The sequence below is a fragment of the Molossus molossus genome, unplaced genomic scaffold (assembly GCF_014108415.1).
Source record: "Molossus molossus isolate mMolMol1 unplaced genomic scaffold, mMolMol1.p scaffold_m16_p_18, whole genome shotgun sequence".
NCBI classification, from domain to species: Eukaryota; Metazoa; Chordata; class Mammalia; order Chiroptera; family Molossidae; genus Molossus; species Molossus molossus.
The window spans coordinates 16,514,987-16,534,887 of NW_023425353.1; the positions used below are offsets into that span (position 1 = coordinate 16,514,987).

Below are 19,901 nucleotides of genomic sequence, written 5' to 3' on the forward strand. Positions count from 1 at the left end.
CATTTTCCCGAGTTTTTGAAGGGAGCAGGCATCACTTGCACAAATCCTTTGCCTTAAAAAAAGGACCTCAGGTGAGGGGGAAAAGAAGGCAACTGCCAGCTTCTCGGCAGTTACTTGGGGCGTGGCCATACGGACACGGCCTAGAGGGAGGCGCAGGGCCATAGCAAGGGCGTCTAGACTGGGGGTGGGGCCGGGAGAGAAGGGGCGGGGCCCGAGCTGGCGGCGCATGCTCGGAGGTGCGGCCCGCTCCTCAGCCGCAGCCGCGGGCGCCACCGCCCACTCGGGGCTAGTTTGCGGCTGGTGGCCGCGGCGCAGAGTAGAGCCGGGGTGGCGAGCGCACGGCCATGGCCCCGTGGCTGCAGCTCTGCTCCGTCTTCTTCACTGTCAACGCCTGTCTAAACGGCTCGCAGCTGGCTGTGGCCGCGGGTGGCTCCAGCAGAGCGCGGGGCGCCGACACCTGTGGCTGGAGGGTAAGGAGAGGACAGCGAGTTTCTCGCGGTCCCCAAAAGCGCATGGGGCGCGGCGGGCGCGGCGCGCACAGGTGCTCGGCGGGCGGCGGAGCCCCTGCCTACTTGCTTGCTTTTTGCCGAGTCCGCGGCCGGGCTGGGATCTCCGCGGCTCCAGACCAGCCTCCCTCCCTCCCTCCCGGGGCGGGCGTCCGCCAGCCCCGGCCGGGATGAAAGGGGCCGCCAGACCCCCGGCTTTGTGTTGCTAATGAGGCGCGGCCAGGGGCCGGGGTCCCGCTCCCGGAGGCGGGCGAGAGGGGCGCTCGGCGGCGGGTGGGAGAAGGGCGCCCCATCTTTTGTTCCTGGCCCGGGACCTCGAACGCCTCAGCAGTGCGCTCCCGGAGCTGGGATCCTCAGAGCTGTCCAGACGTGGGGGCGCTTTCCAAAGCGGGAGTGGGAGTCTTTCCTCGGATCACTGGTCCACAGCTCTGCAGAATCCCGGGACTGCCACGGAGTGGACCGGGAGCGCTGGGGAGCGATGCGCCCCCCTCTCGCGGCCGCTTTGTTCCTTCTAGTCCGGGCTATCTTACTCCACTTTCACCCCATCCCCGACTCCTGACTTGGGAAATTCTGGCTCCCCATTCACCCCTTCATGTACGAATGGTCTCACGGATGAGCCCCGCTCCACTCCACGCCCCAGCTTGAATTGAGGATATTTTTCATTGCCAAAGGGAGGCAAGAGTTTGTCCTCTCCGTCAGGTGCCCGAGACGAGGTTGGAGGGTGCACAGACTTCCGCCGTGTGCTTGGAGCCCTCCCCGGTAACCGAGCGCTTCTCCCTGCTGTCTGGGCAGAGGGGCATGGGTGAGGGGCTGGGTGAACCAGGACGCTGCCGTCCCTGGTCCTTACCAGGATTCTTGGCATTGGGCGGTCCCGGTACCTGGAAACAGCATCCATCTGCCCCGTACCTACCACGGAAGCCAGGGCGGGCCCGGCCTCAGGGCACTCAGCCTTCAGCCTTGTGTCGAGGACACGGGCTTTGTGCTCAGGCAGCCATGGACATGACCTTGGCTCTGCTCCTGGGCAGCCATGAGCCTCAATTTCTTCACCTGGAAAATGGGAGTAAATGGGGATTTTCTACTTTCCCAGCACTGTTGCTCTGAGGGATGGGTATGAGGTAGTTTGCTTAGAGTGACACTGACCCACCTCTTCTGAGGTGCCCTGAAGGGCCTCAGCACAGTCAAAGCCTAGGACCTGACACCCCTTTGGGGGCACAGGCTAGTGCCTCCAGCTCACTTGCCCCACATTCTGAGAAACACAGTGTGGAAAACCAGGTGTGAGTTGGGCAGCTGGGATGTCTTTAAATCCAAGAGCTGCACTATAAGACAATTATAACCCACCCTCTCACAAACTCTATGGTGAATATAAAAGCTCCTTCCTATTTGAGTAAAACATGACATTTTCTTACTCTCTTTTTAGTAAAATATCAATATTCTTGTGTTTTTATTTTTAAAAAGATACCATGTTTGCAGATTAAAAAGTTTTTTTTAAAGTTATCTCATATTGATCCTCCTAGGTTTTGTGGATCTAGACGGATAGGTTGGCTTTTGAATAACTGTAACAGCATCATAGGCATTTTATTCTGGGATTTTATATGACAACATAGGGGAATCAGTCCAATTTCCTGTTTTTCTGCAATTGCCTAGGTGGCTTCCTGTGTCAGTGCACAAAATTCGTGAAGTTCTAATGCGGTGGGGAGCCAAGCCTCTGTCGTTTTGTTCAACCCCACAGAATTAATGGTGCCCTTTCCCCAGTGGCCTCACATTTATGATGACCTCTCTCCCACCACAACTTCTAGTTGAGGGTGATGGCTCCACCAATCCTTTCCTTAGGTCATCTTCATCCCCTTCTTCAAGGAGCATGGAAACCTCTGGACCATCTTCCAGATTCCATGCTCTTCCCAACCTCATGTGTGGTTCCTTCCCTCTTGGACCTGCCTCTTGGTGCATGTTATGGAGCCACCAACTTTCCCTGACCCAGCTTGCCCATCTGCCTTGCATACCCATTTTCCCAGCCTCAGCCCCTCTCACACTGCTTCCTAATTCCTGTGCCCTTTATGCTGCCAAGGCATACTTTTCTGTGATCCTGGGATGCCTTTCCTCCTCTGAGAACTCATTTGGCCTAAGACTCAGCTCAGGTGATGCCTCCTCAGAGAAGGCCTCCCAGAATGCCATTCCCCTTGCTTTGCTTTCTCATGTGGGTCCTTACACTTTGGTTCCCGCCAGACTGCATCATCTGCGTTTGTTCATATCTGTGTCTTCAGACTAGTTTCTTTAGGCAGTCACTTAACCTCATCATGGTGGCCTCAGAGCCTAGAGCCCTATAAATCTTGGCTGAACCTGGTTATACTATGCACCCATCCTACTAACTTCTGTATTAAGTGACAGGTTTTAAGAGGTAGGGGAGAGTCCTGGCCAGTTTTTCTCAGTGGTTAGAGCATCGGCCTTCGGTCCAGGGAGACCGGGGTTCGGTTCCCGCTAAGGGCACATACCTCGGTTGCAGTTGGGTTGTGCGGGTGGCAACCACTCGATGTGTCCCTTTCACGTCGATGTTTCTCTCTCTCTCTCCCTCCCACTCTATCTGAACAAAAATGGAAAAATGTCCTCTGGTGAGGATTTAAAAAAAAAAAAAGAAGTAGGGGAGAGGTCAGAGCACCAGGCTCCAGTGTCCTCTCCACAACAGGCTTATGCACATGCTCTTCCTTCTGGTGTTCCTTCTCTTTACACCTCAGCCTCCCCTCTCAGCTCCAGCATCACTCCCTGTGGGAAGCCTTCCCTGCTCCCACCTCCCCAAGTAAGTTCTTCCAGAAGTTGCTCTGTTGTAGGACTGGCCAGTAAATACTGATGTACATTGACTTGGGAATTTGATTCATGTCTGAGTCTCCTACCAGATAGTGAGTGTTCAGCCCATAGATCTGGTCTCAGTTCTGAGGTTGCTTATAGTCTAGCTGGGGCTGTGTGAACATATAAGAATAAGGGTTGACTATGTGTGATGCGAACAGGATAGAGCTTCCCGTGGGTTCAGGCCACAGAGAACCTTAGAGGGGGATAGCAGGGTGCTGAAGAGGAGCTGAGCGAATGACCCCCTTGATCTCCAGGAAGCATTTGTTCCAGGAACTCTTGCCCCTCCAGAAATGTGTATTTTCCCAGGACTTGTAAGGTGACTGCAGCCAGCTAACCCTCCCTTGGCAGCTCTGCTAACACAGCCTTTAGGGCTGCTCTCAGAGGAGCTGGCCTGGTTTACGTGGTCAGATTTCACAACCTCCCCATTATTAGCGGCGCAATTAAGGGCCGATACCATCTTGAACACAGCTCAGTGTTTTCAAAATGAGTTGTGGGCATACTTCCTCGACTACTTGAAGAAAAAAAAATCTCTAAGGGCCCTTGCCAGGTAAAGTTGCTCTTTGAGTAATAAATATAGTTTTCCAAAAGAAGTAACAATTTGTAAAACTTCCAGAGGGGAAGTTTTGCATCCTCATTGACACTGGATCTTAACTCATGCTTTCTTCTAGAGGAATGGGTTTGTTTGTGATGGGTAACTTTATGTCCATGACTTATGCTGAGTTTTCCCTCCCCTTTTGTCTTGCTGGGTGTCTGGGGAGACTGTTTATGGAGCAAAGAATTAAGATTCTACTTGCACAGGTTTTTATTTAGTGGCTTTTCCTGCAGTGGGGGAGGAGGAACATTGCTTACCTTCCTGCCTAAATGGGATACAGTACTTTCCTACCTTCTCTGGTCTGTTATCCTGGAACACAATTTCTACCCCCAAAACGTGTGCTCTTTCAGGAATTCAGGAAGCTAGAATGCTGGCGTTGTCTTCACAGTGAGGTGCAAGTTTCCCATTTAAGGCAAATACTTCATCTCGAAAGGTAGAAAGGAATAGGGTGGTACTTGGAAAAGAAGAAGTTCCAGCTGGTTAAAATTTAGGTCCCTGATAAAAGTCCAATCCAAGAACTCTCCTTGGCGGTGGGCCCAGGCATGTTTATTTGATTCTGAATTGGATGCGTTTTCATTCACTTGCAGCTCATGGCTCCCAAGTCCGCATCGTTGGCTTGTCCTGTGGCCATGTTGTCTGTGTGACACATGCTCTTGTGTCCTTTACAGAATTCTTGGTTAAAAGGGACTCAGCGCTGGTTGACACATTTTTCAGAGACATTTTTATAAACGCAATGCTTCTTCCAGCCTGTTTTGCAGTGGTAATTGGGAATCCTCCTGGCTCGGGTCCATCTCTCTTGAGTCGCCCTCCCTTCTCTCCCCACTGGACCGGGGAGCCCCTGCAGTGCCTGGGGCATCGTGCTAACTATTAACTCAGGGATGTAGCTGGGTGAATGTGACCAGCAAGCACTTCCGAAAAAGATTTCTCAATGTGAATCCAGAGGCTTCCAGAATCAGGTGGGGGAGCTTGTTAGAAATGCAGATTCAGGGCTTATGGGACCAGAATGGGAGTGATGTGGGCCCAGGAATTGGCATTTTAACAAGTTCATCTGATGTTCTCTCAAAGATGAGAGACATTGCTTTAGGAGACAGGCTTTCATGATCAGGAGAAAGGGGGATTAGCCACATTCAGAGTTTGATTTTAAATTATTTTACTAGATTTAGAGAGGAAAGTGGACACTTTGTCAGAGCCCTGTCCAATGAAAGGGGTCCCGATGGCTGAGGGAGGACCTGCAGAGCCAGCTGGGGAGGGCACCCCAATTTGGGTGGGTGCCTCTGGCCTGGGGCTGAAGAGGAGGCCAGGAGTGAAGGGGACCCAACACTTCCACTGGGTTCCTCCCCAGAACAGCTGGGCTTGTCTGGAAAACAGTCTCAGGAAAGAGTAGAGTAGAATCCAAATCATATTCACAGCAGTTCAAATCTTACAGACAGCTTCCCTACAAAGGAAAGAACTGCTAATGCTTTTTCAAGTCTTTATTTTAACTTGAGTATTTTTCAAGCTTCATTTGGCCTAAAGTAAGTGTGTGTGTGTGTGTGTGTGTGTGTGTGTGTTTACATTTCAGACTCTTTTTCCCCGATCCGTCCCTAAACTTTTTACATACTGTGCCCCAGCAGATGTCTGCTGCTGCTGCTGGGCCACCCCATCAACAGTTAATTGTCCCTTTTATTCCTCCTCACTGCCTCTTGTGTCTGCCTTTGATGGATGGGTTTTTAGGCTTTTGGAAACTTGGGCCCCCACCCTCAGTTTTTAAATTGGGAGCTCAGGTACCCCCAGAAGCTTCACAGGCCAGGGTGAGGGCAGCTCCCTTGGAGCTGACCTCTCTCCTGCCACCCTAGCCTGGCAGCTAAGATATTTTCCATTTAACGTCTCCCCCAGATTTGGAGGGTCTCCCGCTTCAGCAAGCCTGGGGGCTGTCTGAGCTGGTGCGACAGGCCCCATTTCTAGGTAGCCTGGCTTTGCCCATCCCATGGGAGGCAATGTCTTCCTGGGCAGTGCTTGTCTAGGCTGCCGGGTCGTTCTGAATGGGCCCGACACACGTTTAGGTAACTGATGGCCCAGCAACACATTGTCTCCTCCAGGGCCCGGGGCCTTTGAAGCTCTTCCCGGTGGGAAGTAAAGAGACTATTTGCTCTATTAAAATGCCTTGGTATTTCCTCTGTTTAACCACAGGCCACTTCCTCTCTGCCACTCTAAACCCCGCAGGGCCACTGGCTGATTGAAAAGAAGCAAGCCTAGGAGTGATCACATCCCATTGAAACAGATAGCCTAACTGCAGATTACAGCAGGGGCGAGTCTCTAAGAAAAAAAAAATATATATATATATATAAGGGGGAATCCTTGAGATGGCTCCTTACCTTGCTCCAAATTTAGCCTGTTGACATAATTCACACTTGAAGTCCTGAATACATGAATGGGCTTTTTTTTTTGTCTTTAAGGAAGGGAAGCATAAATTGTACTCAAAGCAGTGTGTGTTTTATCTGCATATGTCAGATCAAAACGATTTGATCAACTGAATTTCTCATTGTTTAAGTTGGACACTCTTTAGTGTCTGGGAAGAGCTTGATGTCTGTTCATTGAAACGATACTCAGCTTATTCTCTACTTGCAGACTCTGTCTGCTTGGTCTCATGTGCTCAGAAGTCCAAGTAGGAAGTTTGTAGCATAAATAATACCAAGAATATCTCCAGGGAGACTGGCCCTCATCCTTTCCCAAGCAGTATCTTAAAAGAAGGTTTAATTAATAACAGCAGGCAGGAAACTAAAAATTGAACAATTAAAAAATTACCTAAGTAACAAAGATTGAAAATTGGAGCTCCATCTGTATCTTGTTGTTATCAAGGGGCCTAAAAAAAGATGAATAACTAGTTAGTTTCTAATGGAGACTATTATTTTAACATTTACAACTCCATTGTTCAAAGCAGCCATGATAAAAACGGCTTCCCTTTTCTTAGGATCCTTGTTTGGAAATGTTGGGGGAAGGTGGATGTAGCTAATTAAGGCTACAACATTTAAAGGGGGGACTTAATAGGTACCAGCTGTCCTCAGCAAATCACTAGATGGATGACAGAATAAAGATGTGATGTGAACACACATGTAATTCTCTTCTAAAACGGAAGTTGACCTATAAATTTTCTGATTTAATAGTGCAAATGAAAACTGCCTCTACTGTGCACTTTCAAGAGGCATTTGTTTTATAGTAAACCTAATGGTAAATGTCTTATTTGCATAAGGCTGGTACCTTAAGAGTTGAAAGGGCAGTAGATGGCAAGTATTGTTGGAAGTTGAACAAATTGTAATTTTATTGCACATTTCTTCATTCCAAACCTGGTCTAATAGACATTAATCATGAGAAATTACTACTTTGTAGGGAAGCTTACTTGACCTTATCAGAAATGCCATATAAAATTGAAAGAGCAACTTTGAAAAGGGAATGGAAATTGATAGTATTAATTAAAATGTTCAAATGGATATGTACATTTCACATGTTAAATGAATAGTTCAGATGAATCTTTTTTAAAGCATAAGGGATTAGGCTTTAAAAATAACATTTTTAGGTTTAGAAAGTACTTTATTCCCTTGAAAACTAGAAGTCTCTCCAAGTGTTCTGTTTTCTCAGTTTCGTAGACCCCCCCACCCCCCGAATGGTAACTCTTTAAAAAAAATGCTGGCTATGGCCCCAGACTTCTGCTGTGAGATGGACAGTTTTACTCAAGTGGGAGGGTTGATGGGGTTAGAGGGAGGGTTTCCCTGGAACGTAGAGGTACATTTTCCTGAGACAGGCCATATGGTTTAGAAATTTCTCTGTGATTTTATTCTGTCCAGGTGATTTCTGGTTTCTCCTCTCCTGAAATGGTCCTCCTTTTATCTGAGGAAATGCAGTGTGACCCAGACCAAAGGCTGGAGCGGTCGGTCAGCGTGGCCCTGTTGAGTGACAGTTGATAGCCATCTTCCTCTGCAGTGGGTCCATTTGCTCTGGGTGGGGCACAGACGCTCACACAGTTAGGATTTATTGTAACTGCTCAATATCTGAAGTTTAAAGAGACTTACTTGGAGTGAGGAGGCAAGAGACTGTGTTTTGAGCAGCCACTCTGAAAGTGTGGTTCTGCAGTAATGGTGTGTAGGACACCCACCTTTGGAACTGTGCCTTTTAGTCTGCTTCTCAGTTGGTTCCCAGTAACTCTGTCTTCTTGCTTGCCTTGCCTCAGTTTCCCCTGCTTAGGTGGAGGTCCTTTCTCTGTGAGGCTTCTCCACACCATCCTTCGGCCTTCCGGTGTAAATTTCACCTGTGCCCCAAGGCCCGGAATGTAGTCAAGTCAGACCCATCTTATCATGCTTCCAGATTCATTGAGAACGCAGCCAGCCGTTTGCAGTGATGCAGTGAAGAAGCAGCAGAAACTTGACTTGTGCATGAAGAAGAAACTGAATTTGAGTGGCTTAGAGGAGGTTTAGATGGAGGGATCAGGATGACTGAAGAAGGCAGACCTCATCAAGGGTTACGTTGAGCAGGGTCTGTTGGTGAGTGGGACCAGGAGGTGGGGTCATAGTTTAGGCATAAAGAACGATGTGGGCAAAGCTGGAGGAGGGTGGCTTTTTGGACGGTATGGGGACAGGAGAGCTGAAGATGGAGGTTGGGTCTAGAGAATGGGGTGCCTTGAATTTTGCCTGCATGTGCTCGTTAGGAATGTGGAGGCTTGGAAGGTTTCTCCAGCACATGGATGGCTTGTTCACAACCACCGCAGTGACCATTCTTTCATTCTAAGAAGTACTCGGTACTTTCCATGTGCTAGGCCTGATCAGGATAACAAAATACCGGACCTCACCACCCTATTTAAAATAACAGCCTACTGTTTTCTGTCCTCCTTTCCTCACTTTATTTTTCTGCACAGAACTTTTCACCATGAAACACACACAGTGTTTTCTTGTCCACCTGTCTCCCCACTGCAGTGTCAGCTCCATGAGAGCAGGCCTTTATCTGTTTTGCTCCCTGCTGCATCAGTGGCAAGCACCTAGTAGTTTCTCCCTGCGTGTTTCCTGAATGGCAGAGTGCTCTACAGGAAATTAAAATGGGCTCATGGGAGTGATGGCTGCACAAGCGGGTGATTTCGAGTGGCTTCTGCCAGAAGGTGACCTGTAAGGCCAGCAGTTATGATAAAAATTCCCTCTCAAGTTGTACTTAACTTATGTTTTGTTAACATTGGCGCATCCTGTGGCATTAGGCACTGAGAGTAGCATAAAAATATGCTCCACTTATTCATTCACACTACGGATTATTGGCACTGTGGGCCCCACACTGGCCAACTGCTCGGCTGTAGGACAGGCTCCCAGGGAATGATAGAGGTGGTGATCGGGGCTGGCATCGGATGAGATCACACTTTGCAAAGTGTCGGTTGCTTGAAGAGGCTATTTGAACTGTCCAGATTATGCTGCACTGTGGATGAGAAAAAATAAAATAAAAAGTTACTGCTAAGCACTAACTAAGCATCCTGGGTTGGGACTGTATGAAACCATGGGAATGAAATGACTCTCCCTCCCTAGCAGCAGGCTTCAGTGGGTATGAACACTGTGTCTCATTTTGTTTCAGTCCCCTCTGGTTGTGAATGCGTTTCATTTTCTGAAGTTGCTAGACGGTCCATCCAGAATCAAAGATGCTCTTTGCCTTCTTTCCGGGGCTGTGGGTTTGCTGGCCAGCTGTGGTAATGAGTTTTTGCCTGGCTTTGATTTTCATGCCTTGCCTCCCTGTGGGAGGAACTAGATATTTCTGATCTTACCTCTGCTCATATTCAGATCCAGCCAAGCAATCAGTGACTTCCCGGGCTTTTTGTGGGAGACTGTGGGAAAAGTCCTGGTTGGCTGGCTATGAATTAATGAAATCCTTAGAAGGCTTCACTAAAGATAGCTCCTGTGGTTTAAAAAAATAGCATTGCCTTTTTAATTTGAGAAAGAGGTCATGGAGTTTTATTGAAATCAAGCAGAGAAAATGTAACATCTGGTCGTGCTGCCCAAAAACTGCTTCAGGGTGGCAAGAGTGGTGGGTTCCCAGTGTCTGTGCATGCAAGGTGACTGTCACCCAGGTCCCAGCTAAGGGTGCTTCTCATTGCTTTTCTCCCTGGGCTTTGAAGTCCTGGAGAGACAGAAATTCTGTCTGATATCTTTTCACTTAAATACATTTCCCATCTACTGAATTTTCTTCCTTTTACTTAAAGGGCCACACATTTTTTTTTTTTAAGGGCATAGTTTTTGAGTTGGTCAAGACTAGTATAATTGTTGATTTTATCTCATTAAAAAAATGATGGGGTTGGATAACCGGGGAGAGTTTGGGCGGAAGGCAGGGAAGTTTTAAGGAGCCATTCTAAAAAGTTTTTATGTTAGTAGGGATTCTGAGAAGAGGAGAAAGAGAATGGTAAGTTGCAGAAGAGTTTTAGGAAAAGGCATAAAAGGTATTCTAAAGGGACCTATGACTTTTTAAAAAGTAGAAAACATGACTTTCTTAAATGTCTGCTGTGTGTACATCTGCCCCCCGCTGCCCAGTTAAGTGAATGTTATAATGATTTTAATATTTATTTTTATCCTGGATCTATTCTAGATTAAGACTTTATATAATTTTCCTTCAAAAAAATGTTAGTAATATTTTGGGGTATACATTTTGTAAAACCAAACAGCAAGATGAAATTGTTGCTGCCCAGCCCCTACCCAGACTGGCAGGCAGCCAGTCACCTGTACCTGGGGCTTCTCTTTACTGTACTCTCTCTCTCATATTTTGTATTCTGAAATTTTTCAAACCTGTAGGAAAGTTGAAAGAACAGCATGTGCTTTTACTGAGGCAAACATGTGCCTCAGTTGTCCTAATGTCCTTCATGATTTCTTTTTGAATCTCATTTCAGGATTCAGACAAGGTCATTCATTACTTTTTAAAAAATCTTTATCCTGCCTGGCCGTTTTGGCTCAGTGGTGGAGCGTCAGCCTGCGGTCCAGAGAGACCCGGGTTCGGTTCCCGCTGGGGGCACGTACCTCAGTTGCAGTTTGTCCCTGGCCCTGGTTGGGTCTTGCAGTTGGCAGCCACTCGATGTGTCCCTTTCACGTTGATGTTTCTCTCTCTCTCTCCCTCCCACTCTATCTGAACAAAGAATGGAAAAATGTCCTCGGGTGAGGATTAAAAAAATAAATAAAAATAAAAAAATCTTTATCCAAGGATACATTTTTATTGATTTTAGAGAGAGAGGAAGGGAGGGAGAAAGAGAGAGAAAGAAACAAACAGTGATGTGAGAGGGAAACATCAATCCGTTGCCTCCTGTACGTGTCCTGATCAGGGATCAAACCTGCAACCTTTCAGTGTATGGGATGGCGCTCCAACCGAGTGAGCCACACTGGCCAGGTCCACTCATTACTTTTAGATGGCCCATCTCTTTAGTCTGCTTTAGTATAGAACAGTTCCTTTAATTATTTTTTTTGGTCCTTTATAACATACACATTCTGAAGAGTCCAAGTCACTTGTGTAGACAGTCCCACAATTTGGGTTTCTGATTGTTTTCTCATGATTAGGATCAAGTTAAATATTTTGGCAAGATCTTTCTAAAGGTGATTCTTTTATTTGTTGTATATTAGGTATCAATATGTAAAAAAAACAGATGCAGTTTTAGCAATGAGCAAAATTTGGTTTTTCAACTTGAAATTGCTGTACACAGAGACCTTCCTAATGGTTTGACCCAGTTTAGCCTTGTGTTGTCTTTTAAAAATAAACCTTACATTAAGGCTTCCCTTTGCCTTTACTGAGGTGCAGGGGTCATTTGTGCTGTCCTGCAATATGACCTCTTTCTTTAAAGACTACTTGAAATTAACACTGCTCTCAAAATTAGGAGTGCTGTGTCTCAAGAATGCTGAAGGCTTTTGCTATTCACATGGGCTTGTTGCAAACAGTGGTAGATGTCGCCCTCAGCAGCTGGGAATGAGTCCCTATTAAAACCTCTATTTGGCTGGGGCAGCTTTACGGTTGAATGCTTCCTCACACCAAAATTCAGCCATTTCTTTCCTTTGTGCTAAGAAAACATTGAACTTTATTTCCAGTAAAGGCCACTTCACTCAAAACATGTCCTCAAAGTCAGTTTCCAGCCTTTTAGTTCTGTGATTGCGTATTGCCTAAGTTATTTTATTAGAGTTCTTTACAGACTGTTTCATTAGTTTAACTTGAATTACTATCTCCTACCTAATTACATGGCTTTTCTTTCTTTTATTTGTCCCTCCCCCAGATTTAAGGGCCAAGACATGCAAAGTTAATATTGATTATTTTTCAAAGTAAGTTAAAACGTCAAAAAGCGACAAGTTGTTATTCCTACAGGCTACCAGGGAAACGACAGAGACAAAACCTCCATCTTTTATTCATAAGTCAAGGGAGACTGCGAGGGCAGAGGCGGGCCTGCGCGCCTGCCATTTGTTCAGCTTTCAGGACCGGGCCTCCTCCCCTGCTGGCCGTGAAATGTCATGCCGAGATGTAATAGTGGGACATTCAGCATCCAGAGAATGGACCACAGAGGTTCAACTTTGCTTTTCATTTTCTTTTCTGGCACTGAGTCCTCGGTCCCCTCTGTGGCCTGACAGTGAAAGGCCAGGAAGCTGTGCTCTGGATGCTGGCAGGGATGCGGTGCAGCCCAGCCCAGTGGGCCGGGCTCCTGTGCTGGAATGCACGCAGAGGCTGGGCCAGGGTGGGCCTCGGAGGGGGTGCACGTTGCCTTTGCTTCACCTAGTTTGCTCTGGTCACAGGAGAGAAAGTTCTTGTTTCCATGGCTCTGCACCCCTTGGTTTTGGTGGAAGTGCAGAGTGCCTTTGATTTCAGAAATCCTGGGTGGGGGTGGGGGTGTTAAGCATCTCAGTATGGGGGAGGCACTGAGACAGAGAGCCAGAGGCTGTGAGACCCCTCTGACTCTGACATTGTCTTTGGATAAAGAGAAATGAGGCATCATTTGCTAAACTGGGCCTGAAATTTGACTTAGAGCAATAGTTCTCAATTGGGGGTGATTGGAGGGATCTCTGGAGACATTTTTGGTTGTCACAACTGGGAGGAACAGATGCTACTGGCATTTAGTGGGTGTGTGCCAGGAATGTTGGTAAACAACCTACAGTGCACAAGGTGGCCCTCCCCAATAAAGAATTATCTGGCCCATTTTGTCCATAGTGCTGAGGTGAGAAACCTTGACTTAGGAATCCCATTTTAGTATTTGAATTTCTCAGCTCACGTAGCCTCATAACACTTTTCAATTTCCTTTCTGTTTAACAGAAGCTGCTGGTTCTATAAATCTGCACTCAGGATGGATTTCCATTAAACTCTCCAAGACATATGATTAAACTATTGTGGTACTCCTAGAAGATATGCCCTGAATGCAACTTCTCTTTTAAATGCAAAAGACGATTTTGGGGGGGGGGGGGGCTAATTTGATCAAAGTAGCATAACCCCAGGTTTGTGCCTCTGTTTTTGTTACTCACTGATGGTCTGTGGATAACATTACATTTTTTTCAGCATGAAACCTAACACTTCAAATCCCTAAAGCAGTCTCAAATTTATGGTTAATAAAAGCATTTATTGTACTGGATGTCATCTGTTATATCACTCTGGGGCTAGAAACTGGCAAGCAGTGGACAGGAAATATTTTCATTTCAAATCGCTTCAATCTTATGGTCTAGGGGCAAAAGTGTCTGATTTCAGGAAAGCCGGGTTGAATAGCATAGTAATGAATGCATTCTACTTGATTGAGCAGGCGTTCTCTCCCTTTCAAACAGTCTTCTCTCTTTGGCTTGGTGGGGCTAAATAAACATGTGATGTTAAACGATAGCATTTCTTATGTTGGCCATACTTTTCCTTTGATCATCTCAAACTTCTCCGTGTTTTTCAGGAATCCTCAGCAGAGCAGGAGCTGGGGGGGGGGGGGGGGGGTAGAGAATGCCTAAACTCAATTGTTGACCCTCTTTGTAATTGTTTACTCTCTGAGCAGAGGAAGTTTTCTGAGATGATGCCAACTCTTCTGAGTTCCCCTTTAAATAAATGCATTTGGTCCCTTGGGAATGAGAATTTCGGAGGAAAACACTTTTTTTTTTTTAAGGCTACAATTTTATTGTAATTTGAGTCCTGATCTCCTACATCCATCAAGTAAACAGTCAGGGTGAGGAGAGTTCCATTCAGAGGCAACCTGGTGTGGTGATGCTATATATATCCCGACGGTATCTGGCTACCCCATGCCTTTGAATGTGTTATCTAAGTCATTGCTTCCCAGTGAGCCTCAGGAAGGTAGTTACTTCTGATGTGGTTCCTTTTTCTCCAGATGAGGAGTCCATAGCACAAAGAGCCAGGAAGGGATTAGGATGGGAGGCCACGTGACTTAGGCCTCTTTTTTCCAGAAACCAGAGCCAGAGCTCTTACCCTGCTGGTGCCCTCAGCGGTCAGGCTTGCCCTGTCTCTGCACCCCCAGCCTGAGATGGACTTCTGGTAAGTGCAACAAAGCAGCTTATGGGGGTGGGAAGAGAGCAAGACTAGATACCAGAGAGTGATAACTAGATACCATTTGTGATAATTAAAATAAACTAGGATTAGGCATTTACCCCAGAGGTTCCCAAAGCTGGCTGAATACCAGAATCACCTGAGGAACATTCTTGGGTGGGGGTAGGTGAGGGGAGATTCCGGGCCTCACCCCAGACCTGCTTAAGTGGGATTTCCAGGGGAAGGCCAGGAATCTGAGTTTTTTAAAAGCTGCCAAGTTAGTGGTTGCCAGGGGTTGGGGGTGGAGGGCTGGTTTGACTACAAAGGGGTAGTACTAGGGAATTTGGGGTGGATCATGGAACTGTTCTTTATGCTGATTGTGGTGGTGGATATACAAATGCATATATTTATACATTTAATTGTACATTTATATGCATATAAACTCATGGAACTGTACACCAAAAATCATCCATCTTACTACATGCAAATGAAAAATGCTGCCTGGGTGAAACCGAGTTATCACTTAGGTGTCACATGAGGTAACAGATGGTGCCTAGTGACAACTGGGAAGCATTGTCCGGCTGAGAAGATGTCATCTGGAATTGCAGAGACAGGTGGGCAGGCGTTGAATTCTCTTAGACTAGCACTATTCAGTAGAACTTCCTGTGATGGTGGACATATTTTTCCCTACACAGTCCAGTTCAGTAACTGTTAATCACTTGTGGCTAACATGTGGCTAGCACAACTGAGGAACTGAATTTAAACTTTACTCAAATGAATCTAAGTTTAAACAACTACATATGGATAGAGGCTACCATATTGGATAGCTTGTCCTTGGAGGCAGACATGTCATTCCGGGGGCGTTGGCTTTGTGCCAGGTGCACACTGAGCCCAGTGCTCCTTTATGCTTGAAAAACAATAGTAAGCCATCCCACGTATTAGGCAAGATGGGAACACGGGCAGGACGTGTGGGTTGGTAAAGACAGAGGAAAGGAACCTTGGAATGAAGACTGACATGGGACCTGCCCAGGCAAAGGACAGTCCTGCCGAGTGGGGAAATGCTTGTCTTCCCCTGGTGCAGAAGTCAGCACTGACTTTGGCCCAGTTCCTTGCCAAACTTCCCAACCTCCTGGTCTTAAAAGCCAGTTAGTTTAGATGCTCTTTAATTGTGCTTCTGTTCCCTGAGGTGACAGGATCTACTGGAAGCCACTGGAGGGCTCAGGGGAGCAGTGTACTGTGTGGTCTGACTGAGGATGAGCGGGGCCCACCTGCCTCCTTGGACAGAGTGATGAACAACCTGCGTGGGCATATCCTCCTCCTCTTTGGGGAACGAGATCTTATAAAAACGGCAGTTGAGCATAAACCTCCCACTTTAGGCCTCTGGGCTTGTGTTGACGTACTCTCAAACTCCACCCCCACTCCCATGGATTTACATTATCCTCAATAGTGGTGCTTTTCCAAATTGTAAAAGAGTGAGATTCTGAAAGTGTGGTCTTTATTAGTGCAAACCAAAAGGTGACAGAAATAATGTTCCAATTTGTAAATTTATTTGTTCTTCAATAAATTTCCTAAATGGCTAACAAAAAATTTCACGAGCCATGGGCTTATCACTAAGGAGGTTTTGTTAATCTGATTTTAAAACAGGACTTACTTGAAAGCCTAAGAGGGGGGTTTTCAAATTAGTAGAGCTAATTTTATTTTATTTTTTAAATATGAAAACGGCACTTTTTGGATTAGGAAGAGAAGGGTATTCTGAAACACAGCATATTTAAGCAGGGTCTCCTTGTGTTGTCCTTACAAAATTGTAACTTCAAGCTAACACCAAAAAATAATAATAATGATGATGATAATGAGCATTAACTGCTGATTCTCCCACTCTTGAACACACAGATACATCTTGCTGTAGAGTTGAAATTACCATATTTATTTTCGTTAAGGTTATTTTTTACTTAAATTTGTTTTCCAAAGCTATTTTCATATATTGACATAGTTCACAGACATGCCAGTTTCAGTGGCCACATGCTATTTTCATGTTGTGTTCCCTCCCCCTGCCCCTTTGCCAGCCCTTTCCTCCCATGGTGAAGCATTTGGGCTGTTTCCAAGTTATTGCTGTTATACAGCTGCTGTGAAATCTTCATACAGATTGGTTTTCTGCCCGTCCCCGCACCGTTTTGGTTCGTTTCCCCGGCATGTATTCCCCAAAGTGGAGCAAAGGTTTTGTAGCTCTTTCTGCATGTTTGCCAGCTTGCCCTGTAGAATGACGGTCAGGACTGTGAAGAATGTGCTTTGGGAAAAGGGCAAATTTGGTCCATAAATTCTGGCTCTATACCATTTGCTGCTATTTGTTTGTGACCTGGGGAATTGCCATCTGTAAAATGGGTTAATAATAGTTTATCTCCCAGGATTGTCTTGAGACCTACGTGTGATACTGTCTTTAAAACATTTAGTTCTGCCCTGGCTGGTTTGGCTCAGCGGTTAGAGCGTCGGCCTGCGGTCCAGAGAGACCCGGGTTCGGTTCCCGCTAAGAGCACGTACCTCGGTTGCAGTTTGTCTCCAGCCCTGGCTGGTTGTGTGGGTGGCAGCCACTCAATGTGTCCCTTTCACATCGATGTTTCTCTCTCTCTTCCTCTCTCTCCCTCCCATTCTATCTGAACAAAAAAGTGGAAAAATGTCCTCAGGTGAGGATAAAAACAAACAAACATTTAGTTCTCCGACTGGCTACATGGTAATTACTTAGTGACTAGTGGCAGTCTTCTGTTACCAGAGGAATAAGTGCTTATTTCCCCACATCCTAAAAAATATTGACATTTAAAATTTTTATTTACTCTGTTATTTTGATGGTATCTCATACTTGTTTCATTTTGGATGTATTAGAGAAGGGCTGAATCTTTATACCTGGTTATTTATCTTCTGAATAAGTTTTAGTGCTTTTATGTCTGATAGTATTAAAGCAATGTGTGGGCAAAATGTTGCTTAGTAAAGAGTATTAGGACAGATGTTTAAGTGAATAAACGAGGGTTCAAAAATAAGAATATTGATTGAATGGATCTTTTGAACTTAACAGCACATTATGAAAACAGTTGAATCTAAGTATTACCATGGGAATTCTTTTTGTACCAGCCATTTGGCTAGCAAACCTTTGTTCATACATATATAATCCCCCCCCCCCAAGGTTGATTTGAGATTGATCACACATTTCCCATAAGTAGAATATAAAATTTTCATATTTTACTGGAGTTTTTATAAATCTGAATTTTGGGGTAGGAGTCATTCTGTTAGACTGTCTTTTTTATGTCAATGCCACACAAGAGGGGGCATCCCAGACCAGCTGAGTGTGACCGCAGGCAGGTCCAGGTGACCCTTCCAACTTTCAGTTTGTTTACCTGTAAAATGGGACAGTCAAACTAAAATTATTCTTAAGAATTTAGCAATTATTTTTATTGCAATAACTAGAGCTTTTAACTCAGAGGGTGTAATATTTCTGTCCTCCCCATTCCATCTCCTTATTGAATTGATCGTTTCTGTTTCTACCCCGACTCTCTCCTCTTACACCTGGGTGTCTTCTTCTAATCTCTCTTGAGGAAGGTCACCTGTGGTCTTTTTTGCAGATATTTTCTAATAAAAGTAAAGTATTTGTTCTCCATATAGTTTTTAATTAAAAAAAATTCATATACAGACTGCTTAATTTTTGCAAGGTGAGCCCATTGGCTCTGTTGGTCATTGTTGATCTGCCTGTTTACTCAGAGCTGCCCAGAGTGTCCATCTGCCTCCATCCTTCACATTTCCTGTGCATTTGTTCACCTGGTCAAAGGCCCTCTCACATCTCTTGTTTTTTAACATTACACTACTGTTAATGATTGATTTCAACCCATTTAGTCTTCTGGGCCAGGAGCTTTTAGGGCCCAATCAATCACTGAATCCATAAACAAGGGCACTCCCTCAGACTCCCCGAGAGCTCTGAATTACATTGGGGTGTTGACAGTCCCAGAGGCTTGGACTGCTCTGTCGGCGAATGTGGGGGGGGGGGGGGACTTGGGGTATGTGCTGGTGGTAGCGGGAGCAGGAGAAAGGCAGCCACAGATAAAAATGGATCTGAGAGATAAGAAATTGTTTCTTTGGTAGGTGATCTGCCTGTGGGTCATTACTGAGCTGAGAGATTGATTTTGTTACCCACCCCCACAACCCCTCCCTGATGCGTACCAAGCTTCTTCTTAGGAAAGCAAAAGAGGTTAGAATAGTGTTACACACACCCCCCAGCTCCTCACCCAGGGATTGCTGTCTCTCAGGTCCCCTCTGGGTTCAGGAGCCGTCATCCTCAGTGACCGCCACCTGCCCAGGTTTAAAGTGTTATTTGCTTTAGTGGGTTTCTGGTAAGGGGTCCCTTGACATTTGATAAGAACATTTCTGGAAAAGCCTCATACAAGCGACCCCTTCCTCCCCAAAGGTGAGTCTTTGCCAACCCCAACTGACAGAGCAAAGGACTTGTACTTAGAATATGTGGGTGGCTGCCCCTAAAAGGACTGGGTAGAGCGAGAACATAAAAGCTGAGACGTGCTTTAAGGAGATAAGGTAAAGATTTGCGCTGGTGTCCTCTGATGGGCAGGAGAGGAGACTGTCAGGAAGGTGATCACCTCCACAGGGGTCTGTGACACAGGCCAGAGGAGGAAGAGACGGTGAGGGGCTGGGGAAAAGGTCATCTATTCCGAGGCCAGAAGGGCCGGCAGCTTGAGGGCCTCCAAGAAGGCTGACTTGATGAAGAGCCTTATCTCCAGGGGTCATGCCCTCTGGAAGCTCTGAGCTTAGACAGGAGTGATGACAGGTTGCCCTGGGAAGGCCCTGGGTGGTTGTAAACCAGTGCCTCCACCTGCAGCAGTAGCGGAGCAGATGTGCATGGATGTGCAACTTCTGTTCTAAACACTCTCACCCCAATAAGGCTGGGTTGTGGAGGCCTTCCCTGAACCTTTACCGACACCCCATGATTGGGTGGTCCCTCTTTGGCCGGTGGCTCATGGTGCTCTGCCAGAGAACACTGTACACGATGGCTGGTCCTTGATGCTCGAAAGAGTCTTTGAGGGTCTCCCCAGTGCCATTAGCTGGTGACTCACGGAATGCGTTCATGTGCTTCCGTGGTGTGGGCCAGACTGCTATGTGAGGCTGGAAGGGAGGGCAGCGCACAGCCGCCTTGGAGTCAGTCCACTCCTGGCCGGGAACTTCTTCCCCTCGTTCTACCCGGGGCTGGGTTAAGCTTCGTCCTTTGCAGAAAGCTCTTGGCTGGTAAAAACATCTTGAAATAGGCTTCGTATCAATGAAAACCGAAAACTGAGATAAATGAAAAGGGACAGTTTCTCCTGTTCTGATGCGCCTCCTGCCCCTGTAGGTACAGAAATATTTGACCCCAAATAAGTTGTTTGAGCTGTGACAAGTGTTCTAATTTGGAAAAGTGAAGCTGGTCACTTCCAAAAGGTGCCCACTCACCTTGTCTTCACTCAAGTAGCACACAT

General features: G+C 46.3%; 1 protein-coding gene across 1 annotated transcript in view; it reads left to right on the top strand.

Annotated features, from left to right (window-relative positions):
- Window positions 1-344: 344 nt before the first annotated feature.
- Window positions 345-19,901, top strand: part of IL17RD (interleukin 17 receptor D) — a 61,033-nt gene continuing 41,476 nt past the window's right edge. The window contains exon 1 of the mRNA XM_036266935.1: window positions 345-470. Coding sequence (XP_036122828.1) covers window positions 345-470 — 126 coding nt within the window. The remainder of the gene's footprint in view (window positions 471-19,901) is intronic.